The sequence below is a fragment of the Peromyscus maniculatus genome, chromosome 23, assembly GCF_049852395.1.
Source record: "Peromyscus maniculatus bairdii isolate BWxNUB_F1_BW_parent chromosome 23, HU_Pman_BW_mat_3.1, whole genome shotgun sequence".
NCBI classification, from domain to species: domain Eukaryota; kingdom Metazoa; phylum Chordata; class Mammalia; order Rodentia; family Cricetidae; genus Peromyscus; species Peromyscus maniculatus.
The window spans coordinates 30289180-30307340 of NC_134874.1; the positions used below are offsets into that span (position 1 = coordinate 30289180).

General features: G+C 44.3%; 2 protein-coding genes and 1 long non-coding RNA gene across 4 annotated transcripts; 1 reads left to right on the plus strand and 2 right to left on the minus strand.

Annotated features, from left to right (window-relative positions):
• Nucleotides 1–1547: 1547 nt before the first annotated feature.
• LOC143270375 (uncharacterized) lies at nt 1548–2239 on the minus strand. The gene is made up of 3 exons (XR_013047543.1): nt 2141–2239; nt 1752–1823; nt 1548–1665 (listed from the first exon to the last, which is right to left on the minus strand). It is a non-coding gene; the product is annotated as an uncharacterized LOC143270375 (long non-coding RNA).
• On the plus strand, nt 1809–13439 carry LOC102913384 (uncharacterized). Of its 2 annotated transcripts, XR_013047537.1 has the most exons (5): nt 1809–1931; nt 4271–4389; nt 11093–11250; nt 12333–12474; nt 12797–13439. XR_013047537.1 is itself a non-coding variant. In XM_076560178.1 (4 exons), exons 1-4 carry the CDS (start codon nt 1869–1871, stop codon nt 12338–12340), a joined length of 348 nt encoding a protein of 115 aa, XP_076416293.1. In that variant the 5' UTR covers nt 1809–1868; the 3' UTR covers nt 12341–12685. The 2 variants fall into 2 exon arrangements, 1 of the variants encoding a protein (XP_076416293.1); XM_076560178.1 differs by lacking the exon at nt 12797–13439 and having other exon boundaries at nt 12333–12685.
• A 1-nt stretch (nt 13440) lies between these two features.
• LOC107399995 (uncharacterized) lies at nt 13441–16024 on the minus strand. The gene is made up of 5 exons (XM_042268362.2): nt 15860–16024; nt 15480–15661; nt 14845–14892; nt 14214–14398; nt 13441–13967 (listed from the first exon to the last, which is right to left on the minus strand). The coding sequence occupies exons 1-5, from the start codon at nt 15983–15985 to the stop codon at nt 13636–13638; spliced, it is 873 nt and encodes a 290-aa protein (XP_042124296.1). The 5' UTR covers nt 15986–16024; the 3' UTR covers nt 13441–13635.
• Between the last annotated feature and the right edge of the window lie 2137 nt (nt 16025–18161).

Genomic DNA, 18161 nt, shown 5'->3' on the forward strand with positions numbered 1-18161 from the left:
GCTGCCATGCAGTGTCCGGGCTGCTCCGCCTCTGAGGCTGCCAGAGCAGATCAAGGGTCGCACTAAGGGGAAGCCTCCCTAGAATGCCTCCCCAGGTTTCCAAGGCTACACGGAGAGGCACTTCCTCTTCCTCCTCAGCCTCCAGGAGGAAGTTAGTTCCCTGTTTGCAGGTCCCTGGCCCTCGCCTGCAGCACCAGGAGCCTCAGAGCACTGCCCTGGGTGGAGTGAGGCGTTGGCACACAGGTGTTCGTTGGTCAGTTTGTTTCCTAATTTTTAAAAAATGACTTATTCATTTTAATTTCATGTACATTGGTTTGCCTGTATGAGGGTATTGGATCCCTTGGAGCTGGAGTTACAGACAGTTGTGAGCTGCCATGTGGGTGCTGGGAATTGAACCCAGGGCCTCTGGAAGAGCAGCCAATGCTCTTAACCACTGAGCCATCTCTCCAGCCCTGTTTCCTAATTTTTTAAGATGTTGTTTGTAAGTTTAAGTATCACAACTAGCGGGTATATGTGGAACAAATAGTTCCTAGGTGATGTAATTCTGTCAGATGTACAAAATTGGTTGCATCGTGAATAGTAATTGGGAATAGATATCTGGATTCCTTAATCAGAGCTGTAAAATGCTGGCATGTTGACTCTGCCCTTTTAAAAATTAATAATTGGCTGGGATAATTCTTGTGCTTTTTTTTTTTTTTTTTTTTGGTTTTTCGAGACAGGGTTTCTCTGTGTAGCTTTGCGCCTTTCCTGGAACTTACTCTGTAGCCCAGGCTGGCCTCGAACTCACAGAGATCCGCCTGGCTCTGCCTCCTGAGTGCTGGGATTAAAGGCGTGGGCCACCACCGCCCAGCAATTCTTGTGCTTCTTAAGATTGCCAATTTGAAAGGCTCTGGAATCATATAGGAGACCAGCCTTTAGGCTTGTCCATGAGATTTCTCTAGATTAAATTAATTGAGATGGGGAAACCCACAGTAAATGTGGGTGGCATTATTCCATGGATTGGAGAACATGGCTGCATTTAAAGGAGAAAGCAAATTGCACACCAGCATTCATCTGAAAGGATTCATCAAGGTCACAGTGTGGGAAGTCAAGAGTGACTGGTGTCTATAGGCTCCCTTCAGTGTGGTCCCTAATGAGAGAGGGCAGGGTACAGGGATCTAAGTTCTGCCAGAGAGTACAACAGGCTTCCCTTTCCTAGTGGTTGCTCACAAGGGGATGAAAGGAAAAAAAAGGAAAAATATCAGAGGACTCTCTGGAGAGGAAGAAGGCAAAGAAGGGATGGAAGATCATCCAATATAGATGATTGTTCTTGCCTCATAGAGTGGTAACAGGTAACCCCTAGACTGACCTAAACCTTAAAAAAAAAAGGCCTGATATTTTTCTATAGTTAATCCTGGCCCAAACATAAACTGGAAGATGGAATCAGGAGTATCAGTCATAGTGCTGTTTGTTTAGGTGAAAAGGCATTTATTTATTCCTTGGGTTTTTCAGGATGTCTTCTCCCAGGTGCACACACACACTAATTGCAGGTACAGGTCTTCAAGCAGTTTAGCCCTCACCCCAAGAATAGCCAGAGAGTATGTCAAGTTACCCAGGGGTGAAGGCAGATATTTTTGTTGGCTTGATCCTCTTTGATTGTGGCTTCTGGAAGCTGTGTGGCATGATCTTACAAAATATGAAGATATCAGAGGTTTACAATTCTAAATCAAGTTTTGTCCCTGATAATCCTCTGGTGGGGCAAAAATCCTTACCTCTTTTTTGTCCTCATTCTCAATACACAGCACAGCAAGCAACTGGATTCCTTCTCTCTCGCTTCTCTGGTTCTTCAGTTTTACAGTGGAATGAATGCCTTTTGTTAGCAAATTGTCATGTGCTGTTTAACCTCACTGAAGCTGGCTCCAGAGGTGAGATTTCCCCACAGACCCAAGCACGTATGTCTCACAGTGTCCTCCAAACGCCCTGTTTTCCACCCAGCTCTTCTCCCTACTTTGTAGCAGGAGAAAGGAGAACAGCAAAGCAGCACCAAGGTGAAAAGCACTGAGCCCTTGGAAAGAGCTGAAAAGACAACTGTTTCCAAAAGAGGATACTGTTGTTTAACCCGGGATATAAAATGGCTGTGGTACCCAGAGCTGGAACTGACCTGCATTTCTGTTCCCTTTGGATTAGGTTTCTTGGTACCAGAAAGCATCCAGAGATGGAGGAAAACCAGTAGTCCTTCCCAGCTTTGACACCTGTGAACCTGACCAACCAGCATGGCATGACAACCGAAATGAAGTTGTGGCATGTGTACCTTGGACTAAATTGAACTCACTGGACTTAAGACCTGCTCAACAAGAGGGCAACCATGCTGATACAGGAAACAAACCTAACTGCTCAGTGCTAGTGAGGTCATGGTTAATGGTGGAGAATTTACAGCCACGAATTTGCTAAAGCAGCATCATCCCTAACAACAATCTGTAAACATTTGTCCTTATGCCCACAGATAAGTGTGGTCCTCACCGCTCATCAAGGCAACATACGGAGACCAATACAGAAACACAATCAATCAATATGCAGAGTTATAGAGCTCAGTCCCAATAGAGACATGTATAAAACACTTCCACATCTAAGGCTCAGGCCAATTTGAGGAAGAGGGGGGTGGAAAGATTGTAAGAGCCAGAGATCAGGAAGTTTGCTGTGAGGTTGTGTCTCCGAGTGTGGACAGAAGCTATGCTCATAAAGTCTTATCAACATGTCTGCTCAAGAATGAACAATGAGGACACCAATGGCCAGACGAACATGGGCAGAGAAGAGCCCATGAGGCCTCAACCCCACATAAAAAACTACAGGCAACTGAGGAAAGCTGGGAATGGAGAGAGCACACCAATCGCTTGTCCAATACCAAATAGTCAGCCCTGAAAACATCCATAAAAGTAACAGGGACTGAAGAGGTATATTTAGAAATATACATGTATATATGTATATATGTATTTTCATGCAATAATAGTTAATGAAAAAAGAAGCCATGAATTTGATGGAGAGCAGGAAAGGTTATATTGGAAGGGTTTCGAGGGAGAAAAGGAAGGGAGAAATGTTATATTGTTTACCTTCCCTGGCCAGGGAGGCTAAATCTCTTCAGATTGAAAGTTCTGTGAAAAGATCTACAAGGGATTACCAGGGGACTCCAGACTTAAGAGTGGTATGAACAAAGCACTTCCCATTTTTATTCCTAAAGCAAGGGAAATGTGAGTTGACTTTTGCAGTTAACCTAAGCAAATAGAAGGGCATTGAGGGAATTCAGCTGGTGGTGTGTCTTATCATCATTGGTCATGTGAAAAGAGCCAAAAATATGTCATGCTGTTCCCTTCATGTCCTTGCTTTCAAGTGCATTCACTTATGGTTTATACATTTTCTAGAAGGCTACCTTGTGGAAAGAACATTCTGTGCTCCATCATAATTCACTGTTAAATATACAACTTTTTTTTTAAACATAGGCTCCTGATATTATAATTTCAGAAAGAATTACAAATGGCTAGTAAACTATTTTTTTTTTTTTTTTTTTTTACATACGGTCTCTCTATGTGCCTCTTGACCATCCTGGCACTCACCATGTGCAGACCAGGCTTGGCCTGCAACTCACAGAAGCCACTTTCCTCTGGCTTCCATGTGCAGGGATTAAAGTTGTGCATCCCACTCAGCTAAAAAACACTTTGAAAAATATTCACTGTCCTTGGCTGTGAAGGAAACACAGATTAACACTACTTCAGGATTTCATCACTCTAGGCAGAATGGCTATGATCAGGAATACAAGTGACAAGCAATGCTGATGTGGATGTACAGAAAGGAACACTCTTATGCGCTGTGCGTGGAAGCATAAACTAGTACAGACACTATGAAATCAGGCTGGACTCACGAACGTCCCCGTAGGCTCCCTAGTTGAACACTTGGTTCCCATTTGGTGACACTGTTTAGGGAAATTGTAAAAGGTGGAACCTTGTTGGAGGATATATGTCACAAAGGATGAACTCGGAGCACCAATGGCCTTGCTTCACTTCCAGCTCACACCTTTTTTTTTGCTTTTGAAGATAAAACTATACAGTCAATATAAATTCATTCATAAGCTGTTATTAGAGTAGCTTCCCAGAGCAAGTGAGGTCATGGACCTTAGAAAAGACTCTACCAGCACAACTTTTCTAGACTAGCATAATTCCTTACTACACTTGAAATCTTATCCTTATACCCACAGATAAGTGAAGCTACCATTCCTCATCTAAGACCCTTCTCTTTACAGAAAATGGAGACCATCACAGGAAACCACAACGGAACACAATGCAGAAATAAACCAGTGGGTCATGGGGAGACCAGTACCAATGTACACATCTACATCACTGCTCCTGTGTCTCTGGTCAGGTACCAATTTGAAAGCGAGGTTGTGAAAGCTAAAATACCAGGAAGCTTGCTCTGCAACAGTTTCTTCTAAAAATGACTATATAGCCGGGCAGTGGTGGCGCAGGCCTTTAATCCCAGCACTCCGGAGGCAGAGGCAGGTGGATCTCTGTGAGTTCGAGGCCAGCCTGGGCTACCAAGTGAGTTCCAGGAAAGGCGCAAAGCTACACAGGGAAACCCTGTCTCGGAAAAAAAAAAACAAAAAAAACCCACAAACAACAACAACAACAACAACAACAAAAGACTATATAAACAAGACCAGGACAATGTCAGTATTAATGGACATGTTGATGTAGAACACTCCTAGAAAAAGGACTACAGGCACCTAATGACTGCTGAGAGGAGAATTACCTTCTCCCAGGCTTGAACCCCTTATTCAATGTCTAATGCACAGTGGTCAGCCCTGAAACCATATACACACAAACAACAAAAATGTATTCTACAACTTGTGTGTATATATATTACATATTGTCTTAGAGTTTTTATTGCTGTGAAGAAACACCATGACCACGATGACTCTTATAAAGGAAAACATTTAATTGGGTGCCTTACAGTTTTAGAGTTAATCATTATGGTGAGATTGGTGGCATGTAGGCAGACATGGAGTTGGAGAGGTAGCTGAGAGTTCCACATCTTGTGCAGGCAACAAGAAGTCATTTGCCTCACTTGCTTAGATTGAGCATATATGAGACCTCAAAGCCCAACTCCACAGTGACACACTTCCTCCAAAAAGGTCATACTTATTCCATCAAAGCCACACCTCCTAATAGTGCCACTCCCTAGGAGCTTATAGGGGCCAATTACATTCAAACTACCAAGGTCCACTGGCCCCCAAAAGCTTGTAAAAATATCATAATACGAAATGCATTTAGTCCAACTTCAAAAGTTCCCATAGTCTATCACAGTATCAGCAATGTTTCAAAGTCCTAGATTCACCCTTCTGAGGTTCATGCAATCTCCTAACAGTAATCCCCTATAAAATCAGCATCAAAGAATAGATTACATACTTAAAACATATAATGTCATAGGATATACATTAGCATTCCAAAATGTAGGGAAAGGAGTAGAGTGATGAAAAGCGGACAAAAGCAAGACCAAAAATCAGCTGGGCAAACTCCACACTCTCTATCTCCGTGTCTGATGTCAACATGCTCTTCAGCTCTCTTAACTGCTTTCAGCTTTGTTGACTGCAACATATTTCTTTTTCTTGGGTGGTTCCAGCTTTCCTCAGCAGGTATCCCATGGTTAGGTGTGGCATCTGCTGTTCCACGGTTTAACTGCTGTGAACAGTGCAGCATGCGGGTGCACTGAACATGGGTATGGACGTACCCATTGTGACAATGTGACATAGATTCATTTTGTATAGACCCTGGAGTGGCTCCACTGGACGGTATGACAGTTTTAGTGTTTTCTTGTTGTTAACCTCCTGTGATGGTTCATCTTCCTCTTCCACTGGCTACATTTGGAATCACCTGGGAGCCACACCTCTGGGTGTGTCTGTGAGGCTGTCTCCAGACAGGGTAAACTGAGGAGGGGAGACCCACCCTGAGTCTGGGCAGCACCATCTCCTGAGCTGGGGTTTCTGGCTGATTCCAAAGTGAAGTGAAGTGAATGCTGAGCACCAGGATTCATCTGCTTTCTGACTGAAGAGACAATGTGATCAGCCACTTCAGACACCTGCACCCTGCCTTTCCCACCAGGATGGACTAAACTCTTAAACAGGAGCCCAAATATACCATCCTCGCTCAAGTTCCTTTCTCAGATATTTGGTCACAGAATTGAGGAAAGTCACCAACATCCCTCCATATTGATTCCCGTGGCAGCTGCACCAGTTCCCAGTCTGACCAGCAGAGTATAAGAGCTCACTTCCACCTCCTCCCTGGATGCTTTTGTTTCCTTATTATGACAGTTCTGACTATGATGAGATAGTATCACCACACAATTTTAATTTGTATTTTCCAGTCGATTGTGGTATTTGCCCCCTTTCCAAATGTTTATCGAGGTTTTGTAAATTATAGTCGTATTTCTTCAATTCACTTGTCCATTTATTAATTGGAAGATTTTTTTGATATTCAAGTTTTGAAATTCATTACAGAGCCTAGATATTAATCTGCTGACTGATCTGTCGATGGTAAAGAATTCTCCCATTAGCCAGTCTGTCTCTTTATGCTGGGGATTGTGTCCTTGCTATTGGAGTATGGTTTTTAATTCTTGGAGTCCTATTTGTTGATTCCTTGGAATATATGGTTTACTGGATTTCTTCTCAGAATGTTCTTGCATATGCCCATATACTGAGCTGTTTTCTGTAGCTTTTTCTCTAGTGGTTTCAGATCTCACCTTAGGGTCTTTGTCTAATTTGAACTGCACTTTTGGTTGGAGGAGAGATGAGAATCTAATTTCATCCTCTATGTGTGAGTATCCAAAACTATCTACTCAAAAAATATCATTTTCCCCAATGTATGATTTTGGCATCTTTGTCAAAAGTATGTTGGGTGTAGAAGAATGGCTCAGTGGTTAGGAGAACTTTCTGCACTGACATAGGATACAGGTTTGCTTCCCAGTATCCAGTCTGTCAACTCACAACCACCAGTAACTAGCTCCAGCTCCAGGGGATCCAAAGTCCTCTTCTGTCCTCCAAGGGCACTCCCATTCACTGCCATACACCTGGACACAGATGTATAAATAAAAAACAAAAATTCTTGTTACAGACCAAGGTGGCTGCAGGCTGTGTGGCTTCATTTCTGTGTCCTCTGTCTACTCCACTGGTCTACTCTTCTGTTTTCTGACAGTACCATGCTGTTCCTGCCACTTAGAACCAAGTCTTGAGTTCAAAAATTCTGATAACCGGAAGTGCTTTTTCTTGCTTTGGATTATTTTTTTCCTAGGGTCTTTATCGCCATCACATGAACTGTAGATTTTTTCTCTTGCTTTGTGAGGAATATCATTGGAATTTTCATAAGAATTGTGAAGATCACTAGATAGATTTTGACAACATAGACTGTTTCATCTTTTATTCATGTCATTCCAAAAGCATGAGAAAATTTGTTTTCTAAAACCTTAATTTTTTTTTTGTAGATATCATGTGCCTTCAAGGGTAGGTATTATTTTAAAAAAAAACTTTTAAAAGTGGATGGGGCCCCATATCCTGATTTCTACAACACCCACACAGTTTGATTTCCAAATAGAATCAGGAAGGATTCAAATTTCAGGTAATTGAAGTAAGTTGTGAAAACTTAGGAGAAAAGAATCCAGACATGGTGGCTCTTAATGCCAAAACTCAGGAGGTAAAGACAAGCAGATCTATGAGTTGAGGCCATCCTGGTCAGCAGAGAAGCCCTGTCTCAAAAGCAAACAAACAAACAAAAGTTAGAAGGCTGAGAGATGGCTCAGCAGTTCAGAGCACTGCCTGCCATCCCAGAGGACCTGGATTCCACTCCCAGCACCTACATGATGACACATAACTACCTATAACTCCAGTCCTGGGGATCTAGCGCCTTCTGTCCTCTTTCGGCACCAATCATGCATGTGGTGCACAGACTTTCCTGTAGGTAAAACACCCATACACAAAATAATAATATCAGGAGAGGAACCTCACTGTTTCCCTGTTTAAGTGAGTTCTGTGTGTGGCTCTGGTGGGAACACTCACTGATATCTCACTGTCTTCATAGCTTTTATTGGTTTACCTCTCTCCTAAGATGAAAGGGGCTCTTGGTTCTGTAAGGCTATTGAGTATACTCTGAGAGAGTATTTATGGTGCCAGGAACCAGAGTCTCAACGAAAGCTGCCTTGGGTCTGGATGTTTCTCTTTGTGAACTTTGCTTTGGAATGGCAGGTGCTTAATGCTGCTTTACTAGAGCGCCAGAGGAATTTTGATCTGCTTTCAATTCAGCTTTGTACATATTCCATTTACACTTCTCTTGCTGTGATTGAAAACAGAAAAAGAAAAATCTTAAAACCTCTGACTAAAAGCATCTTAAGGGAGGAAAGCATTTATTCATCTTAAAATTGAAGGTTACAGTCCAACACTGAAGGAAGTCAAGGCAGAATCTGAAGGTGGATCTGCTTGCTGGTACACACAGCATTACCTCCATCAAAGGATCACATTTCACAAGCAAAAATTAGAGCTCATAGAGAAAGCTGCTTATTATCTGCCTTGCCAGCTGGCTTATACCCAGCTAGCTTTCATATACAGATGATTTCCATGTGCCTAGGGATGGTACCTCCCACAGTGGGCTGAGCCCTCCTACGTCAACTAACAATCAAAGAGTCCCTCACAGACATATCCACAGGCCCATCTGATCTAGGCCAATCCCACATTGGAGGGTCTCCCCTCAGATGACTCTAGCTGTGACAAGTTGACACTTTATGCTACCCGGGTCAATACACTGCATTGTGTTGTGAAACACCATTTTAGAGAACTGTTTGCTGTCAGCAATGGTGTTTCTTTCCCTATAAACTGTGGGAACTGTCATTGATCTCTTAAACAGAGCCTGTAAATGTCCAGAAAAGGGATCAGAAACAGGTTGAAAATTTTTCTGAGCTTCCAATCCTCCATTTCCTGGGTCCCCAAGTTTAATATTATTTGCAGGTCACCAACCACATCCGGGTCACCTCCCCCACCAGGTGTTTACACTTGTATAACCTTGGGTGGGGTGAAGGGAAGGAATCTTGTTCTGGCTTTAAGTTGCACTGTGTCAATTTTACCTAAGAGGTCTCACAAGACAGAGAAGTAAAACCTCACATACATCTCAGCAACCCACATGACATTTTGGTTATCACTGACAATTGATCTTTGGAGCCTGGTCTTGGGTCCCACCATCTCTTCATGAACCCTTTCTTGCACATGATCTTTAGTTATCATTGGCTGTGTGGAGCCCATGGCCTCTGTCTAGTCTTTTAACCCATGTGTCCACGGCCTTATGCAGGGGCAATCATCTAATGAAGAAGGAGCTCTCATGATGGAGAACATTCCACCAGAAGAATAAATGTTTTTTCTAGGTATGGTAGTGCACACCTGTAATCCTACCCTTTAAAGCAGTGGTTCTCAACTTTCCTGATGCTGTGACCCTTTACTTCAGTCCTCATGCTGTGGTAAACCTGGCCATAGTAGTATTTTCATTGGTACTTCATAACTCTGATTTTGTTGTTATGGATCTTAGTGTAAATATATGTGTTTTCTGATGGTCTTAAGTGACCCTTGTGAAAGGACCATTCAACCCACAAAGGGTGGTGACACACAGGTTAAGAATCAGTGATTTAGAGGCTGGAGGATCGGATCTGGAGATGAAGACCAGCATAGACTTCAAGGTGAACTCCAAGTGAGCCGGAACTACACAGCGAGACCCTTGTGAGCACTGCACCCCGGGACCATTCTCTCTCAGTTTCTGGACTCTTGCCTCAGCTCCATTGATCCTTCTGGCTGTCGTCTTGACAGTTGATCCCACATAGCTGGTAATAGCTGCTTGAGGTGGGATTGAAAGTGGCTGTGATCTAGTTGTTTTGTTTTCTGTATGTATGTATATCTGTGTGTGTGTGTGTGTGTGTGTGTGTGTGTGTGTGTGTGTTATGTTTGTAACAGTACACGTGTTTTGGTGTTTGTGTGCACACACGTGTAAGTATGTAGCTATGTGCCTTAAGTGTGTGTATATGTCCATTTACATGTGTGGAGTGAGCATGTGTAGCCTTGTGTATATGTGGTGTATGCATGTGTAAGTGTGTACATATGTCTTTGTGTTCATGTGGTGTCCGTGGAAGCAGGAGTTTGACACCACATGTCTTCCTTAAATCCCTCTACTCCTAGTTTTCATTGAACCACATTTTCTCACTGAATGTAGTGCTCACCAATTGACAAGACCGGCTGACCTGGGGACCTACTATCACCTAGGGTGTCTTAGTTTTCCTTTCTCTTGCTGTCATAGAACAGTGACCAAAAACAACTTTGGAAAAGCAGGCATTTATTTCTTTACAGTTTACAGTCCATCATGAAGGGAAGTCAGGACAGAAATGCAGACAGAGACCTGGAGGCAGGAACTGAAGCAGAGGCCATGAAGGAACACTGCTGACTGCCTTGCTCCCCATGGCTTGCCCAACTTGCTGTCTTATAGCACCCCAAAACACCAGTACAGGGGTGGAACTGCCCACAGTGAGCTGAACCTTCCCACATAGAGCATTTGTTATTCAAGAAAATGCTCCACAGACTTACCTATAGGCCAATCTGATAGAGGCATTTTCTCATCTAATGTTTCCTCTAACAATTGACCCTACCTGTATCAAGTTGAAAACAACAACCACAACAAAAGTAAACACAGCACATTGGGCATCGTCTTCACATGACCATAGCATCTTTTTTTTATGTAAATCCTGGAGATCCAAACTCGGGTCCCTGTGCTTTCTCAGCAGGCAGCATACTGACAGCCATCTTCCTATCCCAATCTGGATTGTGCTGTGGGTACTTTGAAACCACCTAGGGACATTGACATACGCATTCCCACTGTTGTCCACCACAGTAATCATGTGGAGGGTGCAGGAGGATTCCCATATCACCAACTTAAAAAGTTATGGTCCTTTAACTCATGAACTGCCATTTCTGCATCTCTTGGCTTTCTTGGTTTTTAAGCTACCTGTTTAATTTCTTACCCATTGTTTACATTTCTTTGAATTTTTCTAGAGGGAACGTTAGGTATACTATGGAGAGCAGGGGACAAGGCAGTAACAGACTCGATGGCTGTTTGAATGGCTGCATCTACTTACTTTCCAGTGATGTGCTTTTGAGTCGATGCTCTTATCTGGTGTCCTCCCTGGGCATGGCTGGTGTCCAGTTAAATGGTGAGTTCATTTCTTGTGATGTGTGCTGGTTTGTCCTTTGTGATTTTCTTAAACTACCTTACTAGCTCTGATAATGTTCTGTGGATTCTTCAAGACTTTTTGCACATATTGCTAATGTACTAGTTCCCTTTCTCCGTGTATAGAGATGACGGCTAGACCACTGCCTCCATCACTTATGGCTACCGCCCCCTCTCTGTTCTCTGTGCTGGACAGGCCTCTACAGTTCAACAGGAAAGCCTGTCCCCAGCCTACAGCCTGGATGGGGTTTCTCTCAAACTGTCTAATGCAGCCCTGGATCTCTATTCCCCAGAGCCATTGGACACCCTAACTCTGGTGACTAGATGACATAAGCAGCTAGCTTTTATGAGAGGGAGGGGTTCTTGGAGTTAGGAATTTTCTGTGTAGCCTTGGATGACCTGAATCTCGTTCTGTAGACCAGGCTGACATCAAACTCACATGATCCACCTGCCTCTGCCTCGTGACTGGTGGGATTAAAGGTGTGAGCCACCGGCACTGGACTAACAACTCACTTCTTGATGAGACATGAACTAGCCTGATGTATATAACCTTTCCAAAGCCAAATGCATGGTAGACAGTGATGTGGTGGTGGTGTGTGTGGGGGTCCTCCCTTATCATACCTGAAATGAGGTGCCCTACACCCTAAAAGGCCACTGACACCCTTTCAGTGTCCTCTAAATGGTAGGTGGCATCTCACATGCCCTGGACGAGGACAACAGTGAGCTATTTTTAACGACGACCTCTAGTTTTGTCCTTTGGGGGGTTTTTACTGGACATACTGAACATAAGCTGGCATGCAATCCATTCCCCACAGACAAGTGTGAAAAATTTCCATGGACTCAATTCTGTCATGTGTTGATCACCCCCAGAATTCTTGGAAAACCTGGCACTTCTTTATGATAACCATCCGTTTAAACATGTTCATTGGGGTGTGACAAGTGTCACAACATACACTGAGTGTGTATACACAGCTCTGGGCTCAGGGTTGGTGAGAATGGGGAGCACCATTACAGTTAAATTGACATCATCTTTCTCCGCATGGCCCATTTCGTGGGACCTCCTAGGTGGTTAGCTGTGTCAAGATGAAGCTGAATATCTCCTTCCCTGCCCCCGGCTGTGAGAAACTCATTGAAGTGAATGCTGAATACAAGCTTCGTGTGTTCTATGAGAAGCCCATGAACACAGAAGCAGCTGCTGATGCTCTGGGTGAATAATGGAAGGGATATGTGGTCCAAATCGGTGGCAGGAATGACAAGGTTTTCCCATGAAGCATGGCATTTTGACCCATGGCAGAGTGCACCTGCTGTTGAGTAAGGGGCGTTCTTGTTATAGACTAAGGAGAACAGGAGAGAGGAAGAAGTCTGGTTGAGGATGCATCATGGAAGCCAATCTCAGTGTTCTCAACTTGGTTATTGGGGGGGGGGGGAAAGGAGAGGAGGATATTTCTGGATGGACAGATACTACTGTTCCTTGTTGGTTGAGACCTAAAAGAGCTAGCAGAATCTGAAAGCTTTTTAATCTCTTTAAGGAAGATGATGTCTGCCAATAATACATGGTCAGAAAGTCATTAAACAAAGAAGTAAGAAGTCCAGGACCAAAGCACCCAGGGTTCAGCATCCTGTCACTCCTCATGTCCTGCAGCACAAACGCCGGTGTTTGCTCTAGAGAAACAACGGACAAAGGAAGACAAGGAGGAGGCTGCAGACTGTGCTGAACTTTTGGCAAGAGAATGAAGGACGCCCAAGTAAAGCACCAGGACCAGATCACCAAGAGACATAGACTATCCTCTCTGAGTGCTCCTACTTCTAAGTCTGAATCCAGTCAGAAATTAGTCTTTAAGGGTAACAAATACATGACCATGCCTTAAAAAAAGTTAAACAAAATTCAGAGAGATACTAAAAATGAAAACAACAATAAAACAGAATTAGACAAAATTTAAGGAGATATTAACAACGAAAAGAATAATAAAAAGAATTAAACAAAATGAAAGGCAATATTAACAATGAACACAACAATAAATAAGAATTAAACATAATTAAAGGCAATAATAACATTGAAAACAATGAAAAAAGTATTAAAGAATATTAAAGGGAATATTAACAATAAAACCATTAATAAGAAAGAAATAAACAAAATTAAAGGCGATATTAACAATGAAAACAAAGAAAAGAATTAAGCATACTTAATGTTTATTAATAAATATTAATATTAAAAACAATAAAAATGTAATAAAATAAATATAATTAAACGTGATATAAACTTTGAAAACAACAATAAGAATTAAACAAAATTAAAGATGATACTTTCTCTAAAGACGGGAAGGACAGCTGGTTCTGGGTGGAACTCAGCAGGTAATAAACAACCTCACTATATGTCAACATCAGGCAGAGGGAAAACGGGCTCTGGTACACCCCACTGCACAACAGAAACTAGAAAGAGCTGCCCAGCATCTGGAACATCTGCAGCCACTTCTAGAGGTGGCTGTGCATCAGTGGGCAGAGGCTGATCTGAAGTTTGAAGTGGCACTGGTCCAGCTTCTGGCACGGTTGGTTCCCCAGGTGCCAGGTCTGTGTCGTCTTGGGTTTTCAGAAATTCCTGGGGCCCTGCCACAGAAGTTGGTCCCAGATGCAGAGTCTCCACCATCCCTGATGCATCCTGCGTGGGTGCCTCTGGATTTATTTCCCTGAGGAGTCCATCATCTAAGGCAGAAAGAGATGGACCGTTAGTGGAAGTGCCCTAGAAGTTTCCATGATGGGGTGAGCTTCCCAGAGATGGCCTTGATGGTCACACAAGGTCTGTTCATGTCAGAAAATCCCCAGTCCCCTCTCCCCACAACAGGACATCTCACCCGACAGGTGTCCAGCTCTGGTTCCAGGCCGGGATATCTGGACAATTTCCTGGTGCAACCCATCGCCGAAATTACCTCAGCCTTCCCAGGCACCTACCCCAGGCCTCCTCGCCCGTTTTACACTCCTGCTCCTCCAGCTCCTCTCCTTGAAGAGTGAGGTCCTTTGCAGGCTCATCGGGCCATAGATATTTCACGAGCCTCTTGGCCACGGCAAGGTCTGGAGACCGACTGAAGTCCCGGGGGTGTTTTATTCTCCATATCGACAGGAAGGATAATAAGGCACTGCAGGGAGGAGCAGGTTGGAGGGAAGTGGAGTCAGAAGCCTGGCCTCACTTCACCAGCACAGCAGTGTCCCTTAGATGAGGAAAGGGCTGCCCAGCCCATGTGCTGCTGGGCATGGTGGTCAGGACTGTAGAGCTGTATGGAGAGGGCTCGAGACACTTTCTGTGCCTTGGAGGACGGACTGGGCAGACTGGGCTGGGCTGTAGTGGGGATGGTTTCCCCTAGGGCCCTTTAGCTTCCATCAATCCCTGTGCTCCTCAGGACCAAGGAGACCAATGGAGATTTCTGTTTTTCTCCACCTGCACGTGAAGTCTCTGGTACCATCCCTCTAGTGGGAATCCCAAGAGCGGGGTGACTGGTAACAGCTCAGTCCTCAACCCTAGCCACCCCAGACATCCCACTGTGTAGAGGGGCTCTTACCTCCCTCGTCACCCAAGCCAACTCACGTCTTTTTTTCCTGATCCTCCACACAGTCTGGCCGCAAAGGTCCATACCTGTGGCATTCCATGAGGGTGTCACCACTAAGGCCATGTGTCCCCAACCCACCAAGAGATCCTGAGAGAGCTACTTGAATCAGGTAGAGAAATAGAAGCCAGGAAGGGGATGAGGGTCCTCAGGGCTCCTTGCAATGTTCTGACTTCCATGGTTAGGGCCTGGGAATGAGCCTCTGGTCACAGCTCTTCAAGGATCTTCCCACACTGGGTAACCTAAGCTTCTCCTCCTTAGGTTTTTTGGTTGTTAGAGGACTTCTTGGGTGGCCCCAGGGACCCTTATCTGCTTCTGTTAACCCCATCAAACCTAGATAGTGTCTAGAACCTTTTATACAAATGGGGGAAAGGCTCTGCTCAGGGGATAAGAATGGATAGTGTTTGACACTTCTAGAGAAAAGTGAATGACAATCTCGCGTTGTCTCCCCTACCCCTATCTCTGGCCATGTCATCTGGAAGGTCCAGGCCCAGGACCAATGATGCCAGGGCACAATAATACTTGTTCTGTGAGAGCATACAGTCCCAGAGAAGGGTGGAGATGGTCTAGAACCAAACAGGGGGCTTGAGAGCCTGACTTGTGTGTAGCCACTCACGTGTCCATAATTAAGTCCAGCATCTTCCAGGTGGTCACAAACTTAGGGTAGACAGCCAATACTATAAATATAAATAGGTAATTCTCATCCTTAATGGCTTTTGGTATATGATTGATAAGGTCTTTCATATAGGTTGGGCTCTGTGGATCAAATATGGGGTCATCTTCCTGATTCCTGTTATCCTGAGGAAAGACCAAGGAAGGAAGGAGGGTTTAAATGTGAAATCTCAGAGACAATAACAACCCATTACCACACACTGAAGTGAAAAGTGAGCATAAAAGATGTTCCTCAGTGTTCTCACAGGAACAAAGACCCAGTCAGGAACTGCAGTGGATCAGGGGGACCAAAAAGTCTCCTGGCTACAGGCTGGCCTGTGTTACCTCATTTTCCCTATGGGAAAATGGACAGAGGTATCCATAAATACTTCGCAGCACACGTTGGAACCGGCCAGGATGCTTTGGTTTGGGGTGGCCTGAGCCACCACAACTCCTGAAGCAAGAGAACATCCTTACTGTTCTAGTGCCTCCAGAGAAGTGAGTCAGTTGAGGCTGCTGTTGATGGCTGGTTACCTGGTAACCAGGAGCCTGAGTTCCATCTGTGATAATACTAAGGAAGTGAGGTCACTTCCTGGGGGCCCTCCAGCCAGCACCTCCTCCACATAGGCTTTCTTTAGGGCTGACCAAGGCTGCCAACTTCTCTCCTGCCTTTCTATGTGTACAATGGGACACAGTGGTGTCCATATGCTTATGCCACACACTGACCTGGTATCGGGTACTATGGGGGTCCAGCCCCTGGATAGTCCCCTCCCAGGGTCCGGGAAGAATCTACAACCAGCTGATAATTAATTTTTGATGAAATGAAATGAATCTCTGTACACGAAACTCCTTAGTCCATATACTTTATTATTCTGTGACAGCTATAAGCTTATATTCTGCTCTCATATTTAGGTCATCTTTAGCCTGATTTTTTCTCTACACTTATCTGTGATCCCCTCTAGGTTCTGTCTTAAATCTAGTTCTGCCCCTTCTAGGTTCTCATCCACTTTGTTCCTTCCCATATCATCTCCTCTCCCATCTCCTCTCTCCTCTTCTCGTTCTACTTCATCTTGTTCTTCCCATCTGGCTCTTTCTCATCTTCCATCTCGTTCCTCTAGTACTCTCCTGTAGCCCTTCAATCTACTTCTTCCCCATCTCAGTTTGTTCCTCTCAAGTTCTTACCCATCTAGTTCTTCCATTCTCTTCTCTCTTTCTCTCTGCCTCCTGGAAGTCTCGGTATATAAAGGGAGGGTCCGAGTTAAATTGTGTAAAGCTATTACTTAACGTCCACCTAGGTGGTGTCTCCTTGTGGAATTTACCTTAAGTCAGGAGACTTGCATGTGGGCTGTTATCATTGTTAGTCCACCCAGGACTAACAATGGGCGCCCACCTGGGTGGTGTTTCCTGTAGTCCTTGAAAGTGGCCAAGGGAGATAATCTGATTCCAGAGAAAGCCTTTCCTGAGGCTGTTCTCCAAATACCTGGAATGTGTATGTCCAGAGAGTGATCAGTCTACACTGTTAGCCCTTCTTAGGGAAAAGTCAATTGGGAAAACTATGAAGGCACACATGATTTTCATAACAGAAGACAGCTGATATATAACAAGCCAAGTAACACCAAAAACTCCTTGGGATTTGGCTTCCTCTGGAGGAATTCCCTGATCCCTCCAGGTAGTGACTTTGCCATAACCAGCTGAGTTCTTATGATATATTCCTGCGGCCTGCAGCAACCTGGGAAGCCTGGCTCCAGCCAGACCCTCAACTTCCAGAAGGCAGAAGAGGTTTCCCAACCATTACCTCTATACCACATGCATTTCCAGGAAAAAAGTAATTTTCTCTTAGGGTCTTCCCACTGTCCCAACCTGCTCCCTGTAGATCATTCTAGCGTTGATTTCCTAGTGTGTCATCTTTTGTATATGATCACAGATTCCCTATACCTGGGAAAGCCCATATCACTGTCACCAGAGGTGAAGGCACAAAAAGGCACATGTGCCCATGTCCTCACACCCACACTCACAAGGGCAGACAGAGGACCCACTCACAAGTGCCTAGGAACATGTCAGTATAGAAAGGGCCATGCTTAGATGGCCTTAGGGATATTTAGGTTGAGGTTAGTGTTAGGGTAACAGACAGCAGCAAACTGTATGTGTTCGTGTTTAATCGTGCCTTTCACTTAAAGAACCAGGCTGGACTCCTGTCCTTTTCTATGCATGCCAGTGTTTATTCCCTTTGGTCTTCCACAGGCAACAGTGTGCCTCTTCTGCATCCTCACACATTGCAACATTGCCCAGCAGCTGGTGGGCATCCCATCTGCATCCTGGAAAAAAGCTCTACTACCCACCCCAGACTGGCCTCTATAATTGTACATCTATGTAGCCAAAATAAGTGTGGCCATCAACTGAGCTTGCTAATATTCTTGGTACAATAGTTTAATTAATAGGACAGACATGAATGACACTCACCACCAAGTTGTATAAAACGCAGCTGGAAACGTTTACGGGATCACACTGGATGCTGATTATGGTTTCTACAAGGGGCCCCTCTGTGACCACAAAGAGAAAAAATGGGCTGGAGAAATTGCTCAGTGGTTAAGAGCACTGGCTGCTCTTGTAGACAACCGAGTTCAGTTCCCAGCACTGACATGTCAGC

What these genes read in the sequence shown, in the direction of transcription:
- LOC102913384 (XM_076560178.1), top strand. Translation starts at nt 1,869, where the DNA reads ATGTGCTGTTTAACCTCACTGAAGCTGGCTCCAGAGGTGAGATTTCCC. An exon ending in TTCCCCACAGACCCAAGCAC is followed by an intron (nt 1,932 to 4,270) that starts GTATGTCTCACA and finishes TTCTCTTTACAG; the next exon opens with AAAATGGAGACCATCACAGG. An exon ending in GCTCCTGTGTCTCTGGTCAG is followed by an intron (nt 4,390 to 11,092) that starts GTACCAATTTGA and finishes GAATTTTTCTAG; the next exon opens with AGGGAACGTTAGGTATACTA.
- LOC107399995 (XM_042268362.2), bottom strand. Translation starts at nt 15,985, where the DNA reads ATGTTCTCTTGCTTCAGGAGTTGTGGTGGCTCAGGCCACCCCAAACCA. An exon ending in CTGGACTTAATTATGGACAC is followed by an intron (nt 14,893 to 15,479) that starts GTGAGTGGCTAC and finishes GGAATGCCACAG; the next exon opens with GTATGGACCTTTGCGGCCAG. An exon ending in GAGGATCAGGAAAAAAAGAC is followed by an intron (nt 14,399 to 14,844) that starts GTGAGTTGGCTT and finishes TCCTCCCTGCAG; the next exon opens with TGCCTTATTATCCTTCCTGT.